General features: G+C 44.2%; 1 protein-coding gene across 1 annotated transcript in view; it reads left to right on the top strand.

Moving 5' to 3' along the window:
- Nucleotides 1-15,870, top strand: part of LOC103354592 (collagen alpha-1(XXVIII) chain-like) — a 35,147-nt gene that overhangs the window by 8,944 nt on the left and 10,333 nt on the right. Inside the window, exons 12-24 of the mRNA XM_008278026.1 lie at nt 2,756-2,824; nt 2,926-2,994; nt 4,431-4,499; nt 9,932-10,000; nt 10,898-10,966; nt 12,217-12,285; nt 12,847-12,915; nt 13,000-13,071; nt 13,158-13,226; nt 13,364-13,435; nt 13,547-13,615; nt 15,277-15,345; nt 15,761-15,829. Coding sequence (XP_008276248.1) covers nt 2,756-2,824; nt 2,926-2,994; nt 4,431-4,499; nt 9,932-10,000; nt 10,898-10,966; nt 12,217-12,285; nt 12,847-12,915; nt 13,000-13,071; nt 13,158-13,226; nt 13,364-13,435; nt 13,547-13,615; nt 15,277-15,345; nt 15,761-15,829 — 903 coding nt within the window. The remainder of the gene's footprint in view (nt 1-2,755; nt 2,825-2,925; nt 2,995-4,430; nt 4,500-9,931; nt 10,001-10,897; nt 10,967-12,216; nt 12,286-12,846; nt 12,916-12,999; nt 13,072-13,157; nt 13,227-13,363; nt 13,436-13,546; nt 13,616-15,276; nt 15,346-15,760; nt 15,830-15,870) is intronic.

Below are 15,870 nucleotides of genomic sequence, written 5' to 3'. Positions count from 1 at the left end.
GTCAGATGTTTTTTTAAGGTGTTTAGGTCGAAATTAAAAAGATGAAATAAGAATATCACCTTTCATTTAATGGCCTTCACCATGGTGACTGTTCCCAGTTTCAGATGTGCAGCTGTGAGTTAACCCTCAAACATCAGCAGAAAGACTAAAGAGCTGACTGACAGACAAACAGAACAGGTCATTGAGACGTGTAGCACAAGAAATGAACTTATCAGGTAGGAAGTGGTCCTGATCCAAATGAGTAAAGCATGTACGGCTGGTTCTGCAACTGGCTCGCTTGTCGATATTGATGATGGCAGCAGCAGGTTGAAATGTAAACGCATGTATTTTATCTGGCTGTGTACAACACAGCTCCTCCAGTCTGATTGGCCGTACCATCGTTCTGCAGCAAGATAATAACCTGAAACGCACCGCCCATCAGACCCGAGCTTTTAACGGTGACAGACGAGACGAGTCAGACGGCAGATTTAAACCCTAATGACCATTTTACCTGCTGGAGACAGAGTTCTGTAATAAAGTGACAGCGGCTGTTTGGAAAACCGTTTCAAAAGAAGATGACAAATATTTAGTTTATAGAAACGAATCATAGACTTGAAGCCGTCTTCGAATCAAAGAGCTGTGCAGCCTAATATTAGACTGTAGATCACTTGACATGCGTACATATGTCTGTTAACTTACTCTTGCACATCTGAGAAAAGGGATCTTTGCATAAAAAGGCTAAATATAGGCACTTTAAAGTCGTATGATTTGCAGTATATAAAATTTTGAGCGCTGTGTTGTAATCTGAGCTTCTCTGTCCTGTCAGCTTGCACATTAATGCGTGTTAGTGTAGTCGTGCATATCTGCATCATTCTGCAGCACTGAATGGCTCAGTATCGTTCTGCTATGAGGAGAAAAATGGAGTTGTTTTGTTGGAACGTTTGCATGCAGGGAGGCAAACACTGTCAGGAAAATAGTTAATTTACCAAAAAACAGACAACAAATAGTGTGCAGGATCCAGATCATTGAGGAAACTTTTTTTTATTTTAGTGAAGTAGGTTGCTAGCCCAGAGGTGGCTGTTGTTTCCCGTTGTGAAAGGGGTTTTGTAAATGGTGGATACGTACGTACATGCAGGAGAAGCCGTGTGATATTTGTGGCCACTGGCGGGCTTCATCCAGCGAGTTAGACTGGTGCATGTGAATCCCTCCCATTGAAACTCTTTGCCCTCCATGTGCTTATAAACTGATCTACTGTTAGCTCCACACCTCCGTGGCAAAATGAAACTGCACATCCAGCATTCAGCAATGAACAAAAAGAAGTTTCACGTGATTGTGAGATCTCTGCCACTGTTTGGAGGTTCTGTTCCTCCTCGTCCACTCAGACCGTCGAAATAAACAGAACAGGCATGAGCAGAGAAAACACGAGGCAGCTAAAGTGAAGATAATGTTGCTCAACAACTCGCGACCTCCATTTGTTGTATTCTACAATGCTAACATGAGCTAATGGGGGTTTTTTTGTTGGCTCTCGTGAACACAACCTGTCTGAATAAGAGTAGAGGCAGATGTGGCCGATGTGTCCGTTTGTTTGGCTCCAAGCTGTTGGTGTTGCAGCAGCATCCAGTTTCTCTGAATGTTGGCACACAGAACCTTTAGAGCTACAGTCAGCCTGTATGTTTTGATTTCAGTGTCAAACATTATTTTATATGTGAGTGAATTCACTCTGAGCCAGATACTCTCTTTCCCCTTCTCCGCCCAAAAGCATTGATCAAAGGTGACCCACCATCTTCAAACCAGATGCATATCTGAGGACCTCTGGGTTTTTTGGTTGGATCCGTCGTATGATTTCCAGCCTGGGATGAATTAAGTTTCTTATAAGGCTGTAACAAAAGAGCATTCATGTCAGCGATACAGTCGGTGAATGCCTGAAGTACCTGTGGCGTGTCGGAGGTGAAAGAATGTGACATAATAAAGTGTTTTCTCCGTTCTTGGGTTTTTTTTCTTGGAATAACGTTAGACACGAAGTTGACATTTGAAATCACCCAACGCTGCTGTAAAATACATCCCAAATGTCAAGTAACCGCTAACACGGATCCTGTACCTGTAATATTTGAACACTTATTTATGAATTATGATCCATCACCACTGGAACATTTGGAGCGGCTCTCAAGTCGCTCATCTCTTATTACCCTGTCAGCTTATTTGTCTGTTCGTACCTTTTGGCCCCTCTCCCCTCTTCTACCTGCCAATTCTGCCATGAGCCCACACTCCCCAGCAAGTGTTCCCTCCTTAATTATTTTGGAAGAATGTTCATGTTGATAGTCTGGCTGTCAACCTATATCACCTGAATGGCAGACTAATGTCTGGCTTTAAACATTGTCCCAACTTGCTTGAAAGGGCAAGAGAGAGGGAAAAAAAAGTGCCGGTATGCACCTACGAACATCTCCACGCCCTCCTCACGACTCACGTATGCCCTCCTGCTGCACACCAAGACTGTGATTTACAGCTTCTCGGTGAATAATCACATTCTTTCCCAATAAAGTCTTGACTGAAGGAATGAAGGAACCCCACAGTACATGTCTGAACCCCCATTAAAACAGACACACATTAAATATTAGAGGAACTACAGCCATTGATGTAGCTTTATGTGGGTGTGGTGACAAAATTAAAGACGTGGGATGTCTTGCTGGGCGACGTATGCCAGAACAAAACCAATAGTATGTGCAATTGTTTATGCGTCTCTGTGTGCACATGTCTTTCCCTGCCTGTGTTTTTATAGGGAGAAAGGGGACTTCCTGGGCCACCTGGAATCCAAGGGGAAACAGGGATCGGCCTTCCGGGACCCAAGGTGAGGCTGCCACCCTATTGTTACAGAAAATGAAGTCATGCCAACATAGTAATCTGCCAGCGTCTCACCCTGTTTGGACTCTCCTCTCGTGCATTTTGCAGGGCGATGTTGGCTTCCAGGGGCAACCAGGGCTTCCAGGTCCTCCAGGGCTTGGCGAGTCTGGACCACCAGTGAGTAAAAAAACAGCACACACAATTTTTAATAAAGTATAATCGATAGTATGGATTTGTTCATGTGGCGATGGAGGTGGGCATTGGAAGGAGTCGACATGTTGGCTGGTCCTTGGCTAAGTCCTGGTCTCCTTCCTCTTCAAACCATCTACATCCATCAGTCCTGTCATTACGGCGCGTCGTGTACAGTTAGCAAAGACGACAGATTTACCCTCTGAGTTTTTACACCGTGGGTTTCTGCTTGTGTGGCGACAGCTGTTCGTTTTAGTGCCTGAAACGGCACCACGAGCAGATTTTAACACCTGCATCTAAGACGAGCTTATGAAAGCTAACATTGCAAGCTGCTAAACCATTTTTTGTGAGTTAAAATGTGCGAGTGTATGTTGACCAGTAGCCTGTTTTGGTTGAGCTGCATTAACCAAAGTGGTAGACACTTCTTGACAGTCGATCTCTCCCTACCTGACTCATGAAACAAATCATTGAGCTGTTCCAATGATAAACCGATCTATAGCTGATGCTCCTGATGATAAAGAGTGCAGGTACAGGCAGGCAGATACAGCACTGCATTTAGTCTCAACACAGAAGCAGGGCTGCAAAATGAAATGAAACCTGATCATGACTTTGGTTTTCCACAGTTACATGAACAGGATCGACAGCAGTGTTGACACTAAAGATGTGCTCTGCTTGTAGAAAACAGCTCATGTTGATAAAATCACACCTGACTGAGTGCGCTGCAGCCACCGAGCAGCATCTACCTCAGCGATTTAGGGAGTGATGGTAAATTGTAGGCGAAGGCCAAATGGTTATGGACAGATTACTGGGCCAGAGCATCTCGTAGCGTTTTAGCTGCCGTGCACTGGATGCTGTGGTTCTGAGCTGAGATATTTGTCAGATAACCTTCAATCCCACAAACCAGTCTGGTTCATCGCTGATGCTCTGCTTGGCTGTGGCTGCTGTAGGTAATAAGACCATCAGCTGGCTAACATTTTTAGCTCACTTTATGACAGACCAACTCTTTTGTGATGTGTGTATGTTGCTCGTACTAAGATTGGACAATAGCTGTTTGAGGATAAGATTTTAGAAAGAAAAGACATGCCCGTTTTTAACGAACAAAAGCATTTAGAATGAGATTGTGCCTTTTTTTTTAAAGTCAGCACGAGTTTTATCAAGTACCCCCAGCAAAATGTTACGTCAGACACTATCACCATGCCTTCTGCTTCTTGGAATTGGCAAATCTACTCAGAAATATTTAATTCAAATATAGATTGAATTCAAATATATTTCAATTTATTCATTTGATACAAATCAGGAAAATCCTACTATTTTTAATGGTAAAGATGTATGTATTCTAACGGGCATATTGTTACTAGTGTAATTCATTTAAAGATGGTTTTTATGTTCCTCCTGTGCTCATTCTCATATTCTGGTTTGCTCAGGGACCTCAAGGGCCACAGGGAGTCCAAGGGGAGAGAGGACCGACAGGAGAAGGTCTCCCCGGACCAAAGGTGAGTTATTGTTCACGTCTTTCATGTTTCAAGCTCTCGGGACTGACGTTTTTTTTCCTGGAAGGCTCGTGCGCTCGAGCCAGTTAAAACTCCGAACCCCTTTGACCTCATTTCATGCATTCGTCTTCACTTCACCTGTCCAACTGGCGACCTCCGCAACAGGCCCCGTCTGGACTCCAGATTCCAGAGCGCAATGACAGGAAATGGACAACGTGTATGGTTACAGGAGATGATGACACAACACAGAAGTTCCATAAATTCACATGCAGCGGTGCAGTATGGATCTCATTAGCTGGCGCTACGATCCGGTCCACTGACTGTCCCTGCTAGAGGACAGCAGAGTGTCTCAACACAGAGCAGGAGATCCCGAGACAGGGCAGGAAGAGAGCCAGGACGCTTCGACACATGACAGAGGCATGACTCAGTGAGAGGAAAGAAAGAGTCTGTTCCTCCATCTGTGCTGTTTCACGACACTCACACACATAGTGTCGGCTCCGTCCCCTGTGAGCTCACGCTCGGCTTCTTTCAGGATTTGGGTGCTCTTTGTTACCTGAGGTGCAATTCATTCAGTCGTTCAGCGTTTCCACAGAAGAGTTTTACTCCTTATAGTGTGCAGGAGATTCTGAAACAGCAACAGACCATCAAATGCATCCTTACATCCAGGCTCCTGGGCCTATTTTTATGTACACTTGGAGTAATGACTTCACTATTTCTGAAAGTCTGGTTAATAAATGCTGCATTCTGTGGAAATGGACCGCCTCGATTTAACACGCTGTAGACGTCTGCGCACAATTCATCAGAGTTAATTTATCAGCTTGGCCCGAGCAGCGTAGCATCAGCACCGTCCCAGACGTTCTACATCCATCAGACCTCCTTCAACACATTTTAATTTTTGAACAGAAATACGGACTTCATTTAACACTTAGATATTTTTAAACATCTGCCCCAAAGCCATACATCAGCTGCCTGAGTGAACAAACGCTTATGAACTTTACGTCATTGTAATTGCAAAACTTACCGTCAGTGCCGGAAGCGCTGCTTTGTGAAATGTGCAGGTGTAAAATGAGGCCAAACTCCTTTGTTGTTTTGATAAGTGCAGACAGTTAAATTAAGTGTGATTAAGTCGCTGCTATGTCTCTAGGTCATGGTGAATGTAATCACTTTTTGGCGTTGTTACAGTGTTAACTTCAGAGGCTGAGGTAACTGGAAGTCATGCAAAAATGTTTGGTTTTTCCTCGAAAAACCTCGAACCTTCATTTAATTTATTGCTCAGTGACTTTCCTCTGGGATGGTAGCAGCTAGTTTCCACCTCTGAACAGGAGGAGGTGTATCCCTCACCTCTGGACACCCCGAGGGCTGCTGTTTTTTTCCCTTAACAGATTTGACTGTGGACTCGCAGATGGCGTTTCTGCTCTAAAGCAGCGTTCTTCACACGACGTGCCTCAACGAGTCCCAGACTTACAGGAGCTCAGCAGCAATATTACCTTTTTTCACATCATTAGCACTTTGGCTCGTTGAAAACTGAAGACTCACGCAGCTATGACAATAAATCCATACCTCTGGACGCTAACATGCAAATGCAGTGTTACGTCTGTGTGTGGCTCCTGTTTTTCTGTTGTCCTTGGATGACTTCTCTGCAGAGCTGAGAAAAGGCCCGACATTATGCAGCACTGTTTTCATTTACTAACTGTCAGCCTGGATTCCTGCTCTGATCCCTCACTGATTTTCTAATCCTGCTTTTTCTGTGTTTTTAAAAACACTGATTCATAAGACGTGAAACAAACTCTGGCTGAGTTCAGGCCTGTAGTGCTGCAAGTGGATTTGGTCTGAGGTGATCAGCAGCTTAGTTTGTTCTGCAAACTGGAGATCAGCGGTTCTCAAGGATTGTCGTGCTGAAAGAACCTACCCAGTATATATTTTAAGGTTAAGACCCTACAGTACTATTTATGGGACTCATTTAGATATGGGTGTATTCTTCTCAGCTTGAAGGTCCTGGGTTTGAATCTTAGTCTGCGTGGAGTCTCCATGTTCTCCCCGAGCAGTGTGGGTTCTCTCCGGGTTCTCAGACTTCCTCCCACAGTCCAGAAACATGCTGAGGTTGACTGGTTCTAAAACTGGCCATGAGTGTGACTATGCTCGGTGGTTCTGCGTTGGCCCCCTGATGGACTGATGACCTGTCGAAGTACATTTGCCTCCATAAAGAAATATTAAAGGTTAAGACCTGACAATAATACATATTATACAACTTTACCTGGCTAATTTTAAATTGATGCTTAATGCCTTGCAAAATTATTCACAGAAAACCCAACGACCTCCAGCAGAACCAGGCTCAGGAAGGGTGGCCGTCTGCCTCAACCCAGAGGTCTACATTGGATTTTAACATTTAATCAGCTTGTTAAAAACTTTTAAGGAACTCACAGTCTAGACACTCGAGCCAAGTGGGAGCGATGGCACCGTAGGTAGCATCAGTGTGACCCCTGAACTCTGACGGACCAGCTGAAACTGGGCTCAGATAGTTGGTCCATGTTTACCTTTTTTGTTCAGACGTATTGAACACCAGTTGTAGAAACTGTGTCGTGGAGAAAAACGAATGCATCCTCTATCTGTGATTTAGGAGCTGATGTAAGGTTCATGCAGAACACAGCAGGAACAACACCCCAGCAGTTAACATCATCATGACAACAACAGAAAAAAGCCAAATCATAAGCATTTATTGAACATTTACTAACTTTTATTGATAACATGAGATGTGGTCCAGGTCTGGACTGACTTGATCTCTGGTCCAGATGCAGACTGAGGTGCTTCAGAAGGATTTGCTCTATGAACAGTTCACAGCACCGCTCTGCAGTTTGCACTATTATCTTTTATTTGCAGCTAAACAAGCATGTGACAGCCATATAAGATAATGTTGCTTTAAGGCTGATTCTAACCATGTGTGCTGCACCGGTCCAGTTGTGACGGCTACTGCAGCTGTCCGATAAAAGTTTTACTGAACAGGCTGGAAGACACCTCGATAGGCACTGATTCACTGCGTTATCTGGAACTGTAAGCCGAGCTCATTCTAACAGGACGGGTTCTTTACAGTCTGAACTGAACCGGAGCTTTAAACTGACAACAAGGGCGCTGACTTTGGACACAAGCTGGAATTCAGAAACTGTCTTTTATTTAGCCGACATCATCCTCACAACTGCCTGACTGGAATATTATTGACTCGTATTAGTGCATCACAAACTTGTATATCTCGACAACAACTTGATAAATTGGCAGGAAATTTGGTCCTGAGCTTCACAGCGCCCAGACGATGATGATGAAGACTTCTACTTTAGCCGCTGTGAAGTTATCCTCCACTTCAGAATAAACTGCAATAACTTTCCTGTTTAACTATTTCTTCACTGTCATCAAATTCATATTTAAATGAAGTCAGTATTTTTGGTTTATGGCCAAATCCCCAACATCCTTCCTTCCAATATGTCCAAATATTGTGAAACTCCTACAGCTTATTCATGCATGAATAAATTAACATACCAGAGAAAGAAGAAATGAGGGATGCTGCACAGCTCTTTAAACATGAATATCTGAATGTGACAACAGTAGAGGGTGACTTTGCAAAATGCCAAACTTATGTTATTTTTTGCCACACATGCAGCTCTAGGTTGGTAAAGTGTTGGGTTGTTGGTCCAGACTGAGCCATCACTGTCTGATGAATGAATCAACAAGGCAAAAATTATGACCTGCAAAGCCAATAACGATAACGTAACAGACGCTGAAAGCAGACAGTGAAAGATCGTGACCTTTTCCCAACCCTAACCTCTTCCTAACCCTAGCGGAAAAAATCAGAAACCAAACCCCTCGGGGAAAAATGTGTGACACCAACCAAGACAACGGAACTAAAAGAAACGTATCAATCAACCACCAAAGAAAAACGGGACCGAGTCTGAAGGCAGAGGCCCAAAAGGAGATCACGATCTTCATTCAAGAGCACAAACCCAAACGGAACAGAAAAAGTCAGAAACCAAAACCCCCTCTGGGAAACAATATGGCACTAACCGAGACAACGTGACCAGAAAAGTGTATTAATCAACCACAAGACAAAATTCAGACACAGATGCCCAAAAGGAGACCACGATCTCTAGTCAAGAGCACAAACCCAAACCAAACGGAGAAAATCGAAAACCAAACCTCCGCGGGGAAATAATGTGGCACAAACCATGACAAACGTGGTGCATTTCCTTTGGCTACCCACCCCAAACTGCCGGACAAAGCAGGTGAAGGCATCGAGACGGTTTAACCAAACCCAACCCTATAGCAGCTGGTTGCAGATCAGACTGTATCAGTGTCAGTGGGATTATTTCTGAGGTGCGTTCAGCAGTTTCCCAACAAGACTTGTGCAGAGTTTAGAACGTCTCATCATGTCTGAGCTCTGTGGCTGGAAAGTGTGGAGCTTCAAATCAAAGCACCCCCAAAGTCCTGCAGCTACTTCTTCAGTTGTTTTAGTGATAAATTCTAAACATGTAGGAGAAATCCCTCGTATGGACTCTTCATACTACATAGAAATGTTTTCCTGCAGCATGTGCACACGGTCCACATGGTCAAAACATTTGGGCCACATGCCAGAATCTGTCATTGCAGCCTCGGTTAGGCAACAGAATTTACGTCACATGGACGAGGAAAGCATGCTAAACATGCTAAACCCTGCTACCTGCTTCATTGTGAGCATGTTGGCGCACTGATGTTTAGCCCAGAGCTACAACAGACGTTTCCAGCTGAGCGCTCCAGAGGTGCGTCCACATCGCGCTCGCATGCAGTTTGACTGTATGAGGCGATGAAGTCCCCTATACATGACGCCACAAATCACTCATATGTAACTGGCGTTCCAGAGAGAGAAGAGGAATGTTCAAACAGCCGTCTAATGACTGGCTGATACAGATAAATCAATCGGGTTATACAGTAAAAGTCTGAGAGAAAATAACAAGCAGGAAAACATTTGGAGGCGTCTCAGAAGTCGGATTTGAAACTTCAAATAACTCGCAGTGACTTCAACGCGTTTGTTGGTTTCTGTAGTGAAACCATATGACAGTAAAGCGTTTCTGTCTGCTTTACGTCACACGAAGCTTGAAATGGAGACGTCAACATAAACTAGAACTTCATATTTCTTTTCACCAGACTTCAGTCGGATCCTCAACCCCCCACGCCTTGACTACAGTGTTGTGCAACATTTGGTTTTCTGTGATTTATGTGGATATCAGATTATGTGAGAGTAAAATCAGATTTTGCCTTCCTCCGACCTGTCCTTTTTGCAGCTTTTATCAAAGAGACCGTTAAAGAGACGTTTTCTGCTGTGCTGCATATGTTCTCACTTTGCCATTGCTGTCATACATTAAACCAATATTTCAAGAGTCAAAATGCAATGACTTCTCCTTCTGCCTTCACAGGGAGAGCGAGGACTGGAGGGGCCACGGGGGCCCAGAGGACAGCCGGGCGCTGGAATCAAAGGAGACAAGGTAGAGGACAGAGAGGCTGTAAATAAGGCGCCCGGCTGAAAAGCCTTCACACAGGCATGAAGAGAAAGCCAGAATCCTGTTGCGAAAAAGGCCAAGAGTTGGCAGATCCACAGATGAATGCATTCAGCGCGGTGTTATATAGGAGGTCACAGTCTACAGGTGATGAATCAAGGTTAAAGCTTGGATAGTGTAGGAGGAGAGCAGCTTCATGGTTTCGCCTGATGAATGTGGGAAAGTTATCTTTTCACTGGCACCGTCAGACATAGACACGAAGGTTTTTATCTTTCAGGATGTGTTTGCAGCCATCTGGCAGTCTTCTAGCTCACAGACACAGACGGGGACACAACTCGGAAACGCTGCATTGATTTTTAAAAGACTTTTAACATTACATAATATACCTCACATCCGTGGAATGCGACGTTAACATTTGGCGTTTATTGAAATCATTCACCACCGAAAACACAGGCCTTTGAAAACACGGAGCTTTACGTGGGTGCTCCTGTCACAGATCTTGCTGACAGTTTTAGTGCAGCCTTGTGGTGAAGTTCGTCACCGATAATTGCTCTGTTTTCATGTAGTAATGACAAACCTGTGCCTGCAGGGCTTTCTGTGCATCCACATGTGATGTCAGGGTTGCATGTAACGGATGGAAGACGGTAAATAAAATGCAAAATGTCATCAAGTTATGTATATAAAAAGATTTAACTGCGTGAACGGACTCGTGCGATGCAGTAAAACCGTATATGTTCATTACAAAAGGAAATGCAAAGGTTCTTGGCAAACTCTTTTATAGGTGGGTGCTTTCCACGTGCAGTAAATCAAGCTGGCATTTCAATATGATCATACTATAACGTATATGCTGTCATCATTAATGTCTATTCTTACCTGCACCTGTAGGGGGACTTTGGCCCTCCAGGTCTTCCAGGGCCCCTCGGCATCCAAGGAGTCGGCATACAGGGCGAGAAGGCAAGTACAAGACTTCAAGTTACACAACAATAGGTTTTCAAGTTCGGATTCTCAGCTGAATGTAAGCGTCATAGTCGGCATAGTTTTTAACGTAACAAGGCAATGCATGAAGAATTGTGAAATTTCTAAATGAAACTCTAGATAAATGGAAACTCCTTCTGACCAATTTCAGACATGCACCGCTTAAATCTGACCGTTAGCTTTTCCATTAAAGTCACCACAGCGATCTCACTGGCTTGGACCATCTAACGTCCAACATGGCTCAAGTCTGACCTGCACACAGTCGCATTAACGGACAGACATGTTCAAGATTCAGCGCACTGTGAGTTGTGTGAAGGGATTTGGAGGAGATTTTTTCCAGATTCGAGCAGCAATACTGGTCCAAAATCATCACGGAGAGCAGAAGACATTTACTCTACATCTATCAAGAACTGAAATGCCCCCAAAGCACCTCAAACTAAAGTCTGAAATAACACCAGAAGTACTGGATTGGTTGCCATGAAAGATGACACACATGTCCCTCATAGAATAAATTATAATCATCTTGGCCTACCAAACTAATGTCACTCCTAACCCTCCGTAGCTGTGTTGTGTGTTTAGCATTTGGTAGCTAATGCTAAAATGCTAACATGCTAAGCTAAGACGGTGACCAGAGTGGACAGTGTTCTTGCTAATACCTGCATGTTAGCATACTGGCATTAGCATTCACCTTAAACCACCTCCGTGCTGAAGTACAGCCTCACAACGGTTAGCATGACGGCTCAATCGCAGCCCGGTTGAACACAGAGCTACTAAATTACTGCTATTACAACTAAATTGAAGGCTACAGCTGAAGACAGTTAAACTGGGAAGAAGCACCAGCTTTTTGCTTTCATACTTTCTGCCTTGGTCGGTAATTTCAAATAACCAAAACAGCAATTACATTAGATGATGCCGGTGATGTATGAGGTCGGCCTGACTGATCAGGGGTCGTAATTCAAGCAACAGGCTCCATAACTGTGCATGTTTTGGCACGGCATCAGTGGAGAATGTTTCCTGATGAGAGCTGAGCCAGATATCACTTCACTGACACAGAAACACAAGTTAATTACTATCAAAACATGATTCTAGGTTCTGCACATCCTATTAAAACACCATATGAAGACGTTAGCAGGATAACAAACTGGACCTTAACAGCTCCTCAACCATCCACTTTTCAACGTTTTAAAAGAAGCCTTCTTTTTTATTCCCACACTTATTTATCCTTGCAGGGCACAGAGGGTCCCAGAGGGCCACCAGGGAGCAGAGGCCCACCAGGGGAGGGCCTGATCGGACCCAAGGTTTGTACATGACGGTGAATAATGAAGATCTGATGCAAATAAGGCCCACAGTGATGCAGTGGTCACACCACAAACTGACTTTCACGTGTCCATGCAAACCAGGTGAGACCAGCAGCTGATATAACGCAGCGACTGCTCGCTTGGCTTTTTGATGAATTGCAGCAGCCTGCAAGCTAGCCATTAACCTTTCCCGACTGAAGCATGTTATCTTTAAAAAAAATCACCAAATGACCCCATTTGTCAGCCAGAAACTGTAAGAATGCAGCACTGCTGGATTTTCTGCTTCCCAACAGTCCTTGAGTTCATCATATGTGATGCACAGTTTCATCTGGAAAATGGTGATAAAAATGTCATTCTCTGTGTTTCGTATAAAAATTTACCACAAATATCCCGTTCAGATCCTGTCAACAACATAAAACTGTTCAGTCCTTTGTGCAAAACACAAACGGTGTATAGTGGAGCAAGTTGTTGTGAGATACATACGTCGTCTTCTTCGTCTTCTTCTTTGTCTTCTTCTTTGTCTTCGTCTTCTTCTTCTTACGATGACTTGCTGTCTTACAGGGTGACCAGGGGCTGCCGGGTGAGGTTGGCGCCCCAGGAGAAAGAGGGGCTGGAGACCCTGGAGCTAAGGTTGGTCTTTAGTAAAAACCCACATCCATGTAATGTAAAGTCCTCCCTCCATAAACTGACACTAATCTACACATCACTCGTCAGGGTGAGCCGGGATCACAAGGGATGTCGGGTTTACCGGGGCTGCCGGGGGAGGACGGAGCGCCTGGACAGAAGGTAGTCTGAAGGTTGTTTGCACCAGTGTCACTCCTCTGTAAGCGATCACAGGCAGTCAGCATGTGTACGGTTCTGTGTGTGTTCAGGGCGAGCCGGGAGCTGTCGGCCTCAGGGGACCCGAGGGGGCACCTGGACTCGGCACCCAGGGCGAAAAGGTGACGACCAGCAACGTTTCCTGATCACTTTGTTTTCATGTCCTGCGGTCGGCCTTTTCTGACCTGAATGTAATAAGTGATAACTGAGTAGGTCACAGCTGTTGGATCTTTGACTGTATTCTAATGTGACTCTAAAGGGTGACCAAGGCCAGAGAGGAATACGAGGGCTGACTGGTCCACCTGGCATCGCCGGACCCTCGGGACCAAAGGTCAGCAGCTGAAGCCTTGTCTGTGGCCTTGTGGGTGTGAATAAATGTTGGGGATGATGAGGAAAGATTACCTACGACTTTAACCACTTGGTTTGTATTCGTTTTCATCAGGGAGAACCAGGGGCACAAGGCAGATCGGGTTCTCCTGGTCCACCAGGACGCTTCGTCAATGGGCCCAAGGTAACGGTTCTCATTTCTACCAAGTTACCCAATAAAACGATGAAACCCTGTTATGTTTCCTACATGTTTTTATGAAAGAAGTAAGGATTATTTAGATCATTGCCAAAGATGTGATTATTTTTTGTCAAAAGAAAACTGGATTTTTTTAAACAGCTGCTTTAGAGTCAAATATATGAAGACAGTGGAGACAGTGATCAGTGAATTCACAGTGATGGGACGTCAGCAGCGGTTAAAGTAGCACTCAGATCTTTGACTTGAGTCCCCGTTTGGTTGAACATTTGAAGTCTTCCAGCAGTGACGTCACGTTGCACTGCAGCCAGGTTAGAGGCTCGACTTCTGCAGCAAAACTTAAACGTACGACGTAAACATAGCAACACCTTGTTGGCTTTTTACAAGTAAATTACTGATGATAACGACCAGCTGCACTGTGGAGATGCCCCAAACCATCCTGGGCATCGTGGTACTGATAATAACAAAGATATGTCAAAAATTAAATGTTGATATTGTGCTAATAACACACATATCATACATAGAAGTAAATAATCCAGCACTAGTGTCTCTGTGGTTGATACACATCTACCATAAAATGGAAAAAAGAAGAAAACCCATTAACCAGCTACAACCACAGTGTGACAAAAGCATGTTGGTGGAGACGACGGATGAGAGACGGTAGATCTGCACGTATAAAAGAAGTGGTTCAATATTTGATTGATGTCTGAATATTATCATTACTGTGCCTTCATTTGACAACCATAATCATGTAGCGACAGTCAAATATTGTGACAGCGATTGTTAACTACACACTGGTATGCAAATGTGCAACCGTAAAGTCTGAACAGTGCTGGAATATGGTCCAGCAATAGCTCACTTATAGCAGCAACAAGTGACTGTCTAATCCAATGCAATCAGCTGTTCATTGGTAAGATGAATGTTGTTTTTTCTGCTTTAAAGTGGCTGCTGCATTATTTTCTCATTCAGAAGTCCAGTGTTGACCCTAGTTTTATTGTCTTTAACTTGATTTCTGTCCATATTATGCTTTAATGATGCACATTTTCAACTATTTATAATCAAATTCTTGCTATAGGATTAACCTGGATTAACCCAGAGGCAGCAGGGAGGGTGGAGGATGTGACTGAGGCCCAAAGTTCAGTTTCCATGGCAGTATAGTCACCATAGGTTCTTGTCATAGTGACCCCAAAATGCAAGTATTAGCAGCAGAATGTAGTTGAGGTATCAGTATAAATGTCCTGGTCTGGCCTCTCTGGCTGATGTATTATTAGATGGTGAAGCATCAGCAGCAGGTTGTAGCAGGAGGAGCTGGTTCAAAGTACTTAATGAATGTGAGGCCTCCTAACACGACTAATGGAACAGGAAAGAAGAAAAAGTAAAGTTCTGATGCACAAATCAGTCCTCTAATTTTTGCTGATATTTGCTGAGGATAATTGGAAAATTTATATAAAGGAAACTGTGAGACGTTTAGAAGGAAAACAATCTGCAGACTCACTGGTGGCTACAGCGGGTAAATAAATGTGTTATGCAGTATTTCCCTCTGGAACGGAGTGAAGTAGAAGCATAAAGTGGCATAACTGGAGGGAAATTACTCCAAACTAAGTGCAGAATTACATCCCACCACCGCTTCATTTAAATGCTTTGTTTTCTAGGGAGACGTTGGCCCGAGCGGTCCTCCTGGTCCGATCGGGGAGACTGGCTACGGACTTCCTGGTCCAAAGGTAACGCTGATTGTGTTCGTCCTGGACGCCTGCCTGGAGAAACACACACGGCTTCAGATCTTTAATAAACAAGTGCAAACATGTTGTCACAGCTGAGCGGTCTATGTTTGGAAAATCAATTATCAAATGAGCGTAATGGGAGGCAGATCCAGCAGCACATGGCGCACGCTTTCATCAGAAAAGCCATTTCCCAACATTTACAAAGAACTGAGAAGATGTCAGAGAAGGGGAAGCACAACTGTTCCCCACATCCTGTCCTGACGCCAGCGTCGGTTCAGGATTTCAGCTGCAGCATGTGTTTTAACCTTCCCATGTTTTAAGAAATTTGCAAAATAGTTACAATACAGAAGCAGGCAACCGAACAGAAAGCACGTGTGTCCTCTTAAATCCACGTCTATGTGTCTGTCTTCTGTAGGGTGATCGAGGAGACTCGGGCCCTGCAGGGCCATTTGGTCCCAAAGGAGATGGTTATCCTGGCCCCATGGTGAGGAACTGATTTATACACTGCTCATCTTTCCACTCATA

The sequence above is a fragment of the Stegastes partitus genome, unplaced genomic scaffold (genome assembly GCF_000690725.1).
Source record: "Stegastes partitus isolate 25-593 unplaced genomic scaffold, Stegastes_partitus-1.0.2 Scaffold113, whole genome shotgun sequence".
Classification (NCBI taxonomy): domain Eukaryota; kingdom Metazoa; phylum Chordata; class Actinopteri; family Pomacentridae; genus Stegastes; species Stegastes partitus.
Note: the sequence above shows the minus strand (reverse complement) of the source record. Positions and strands in the feature narration are given on the sequence as shown.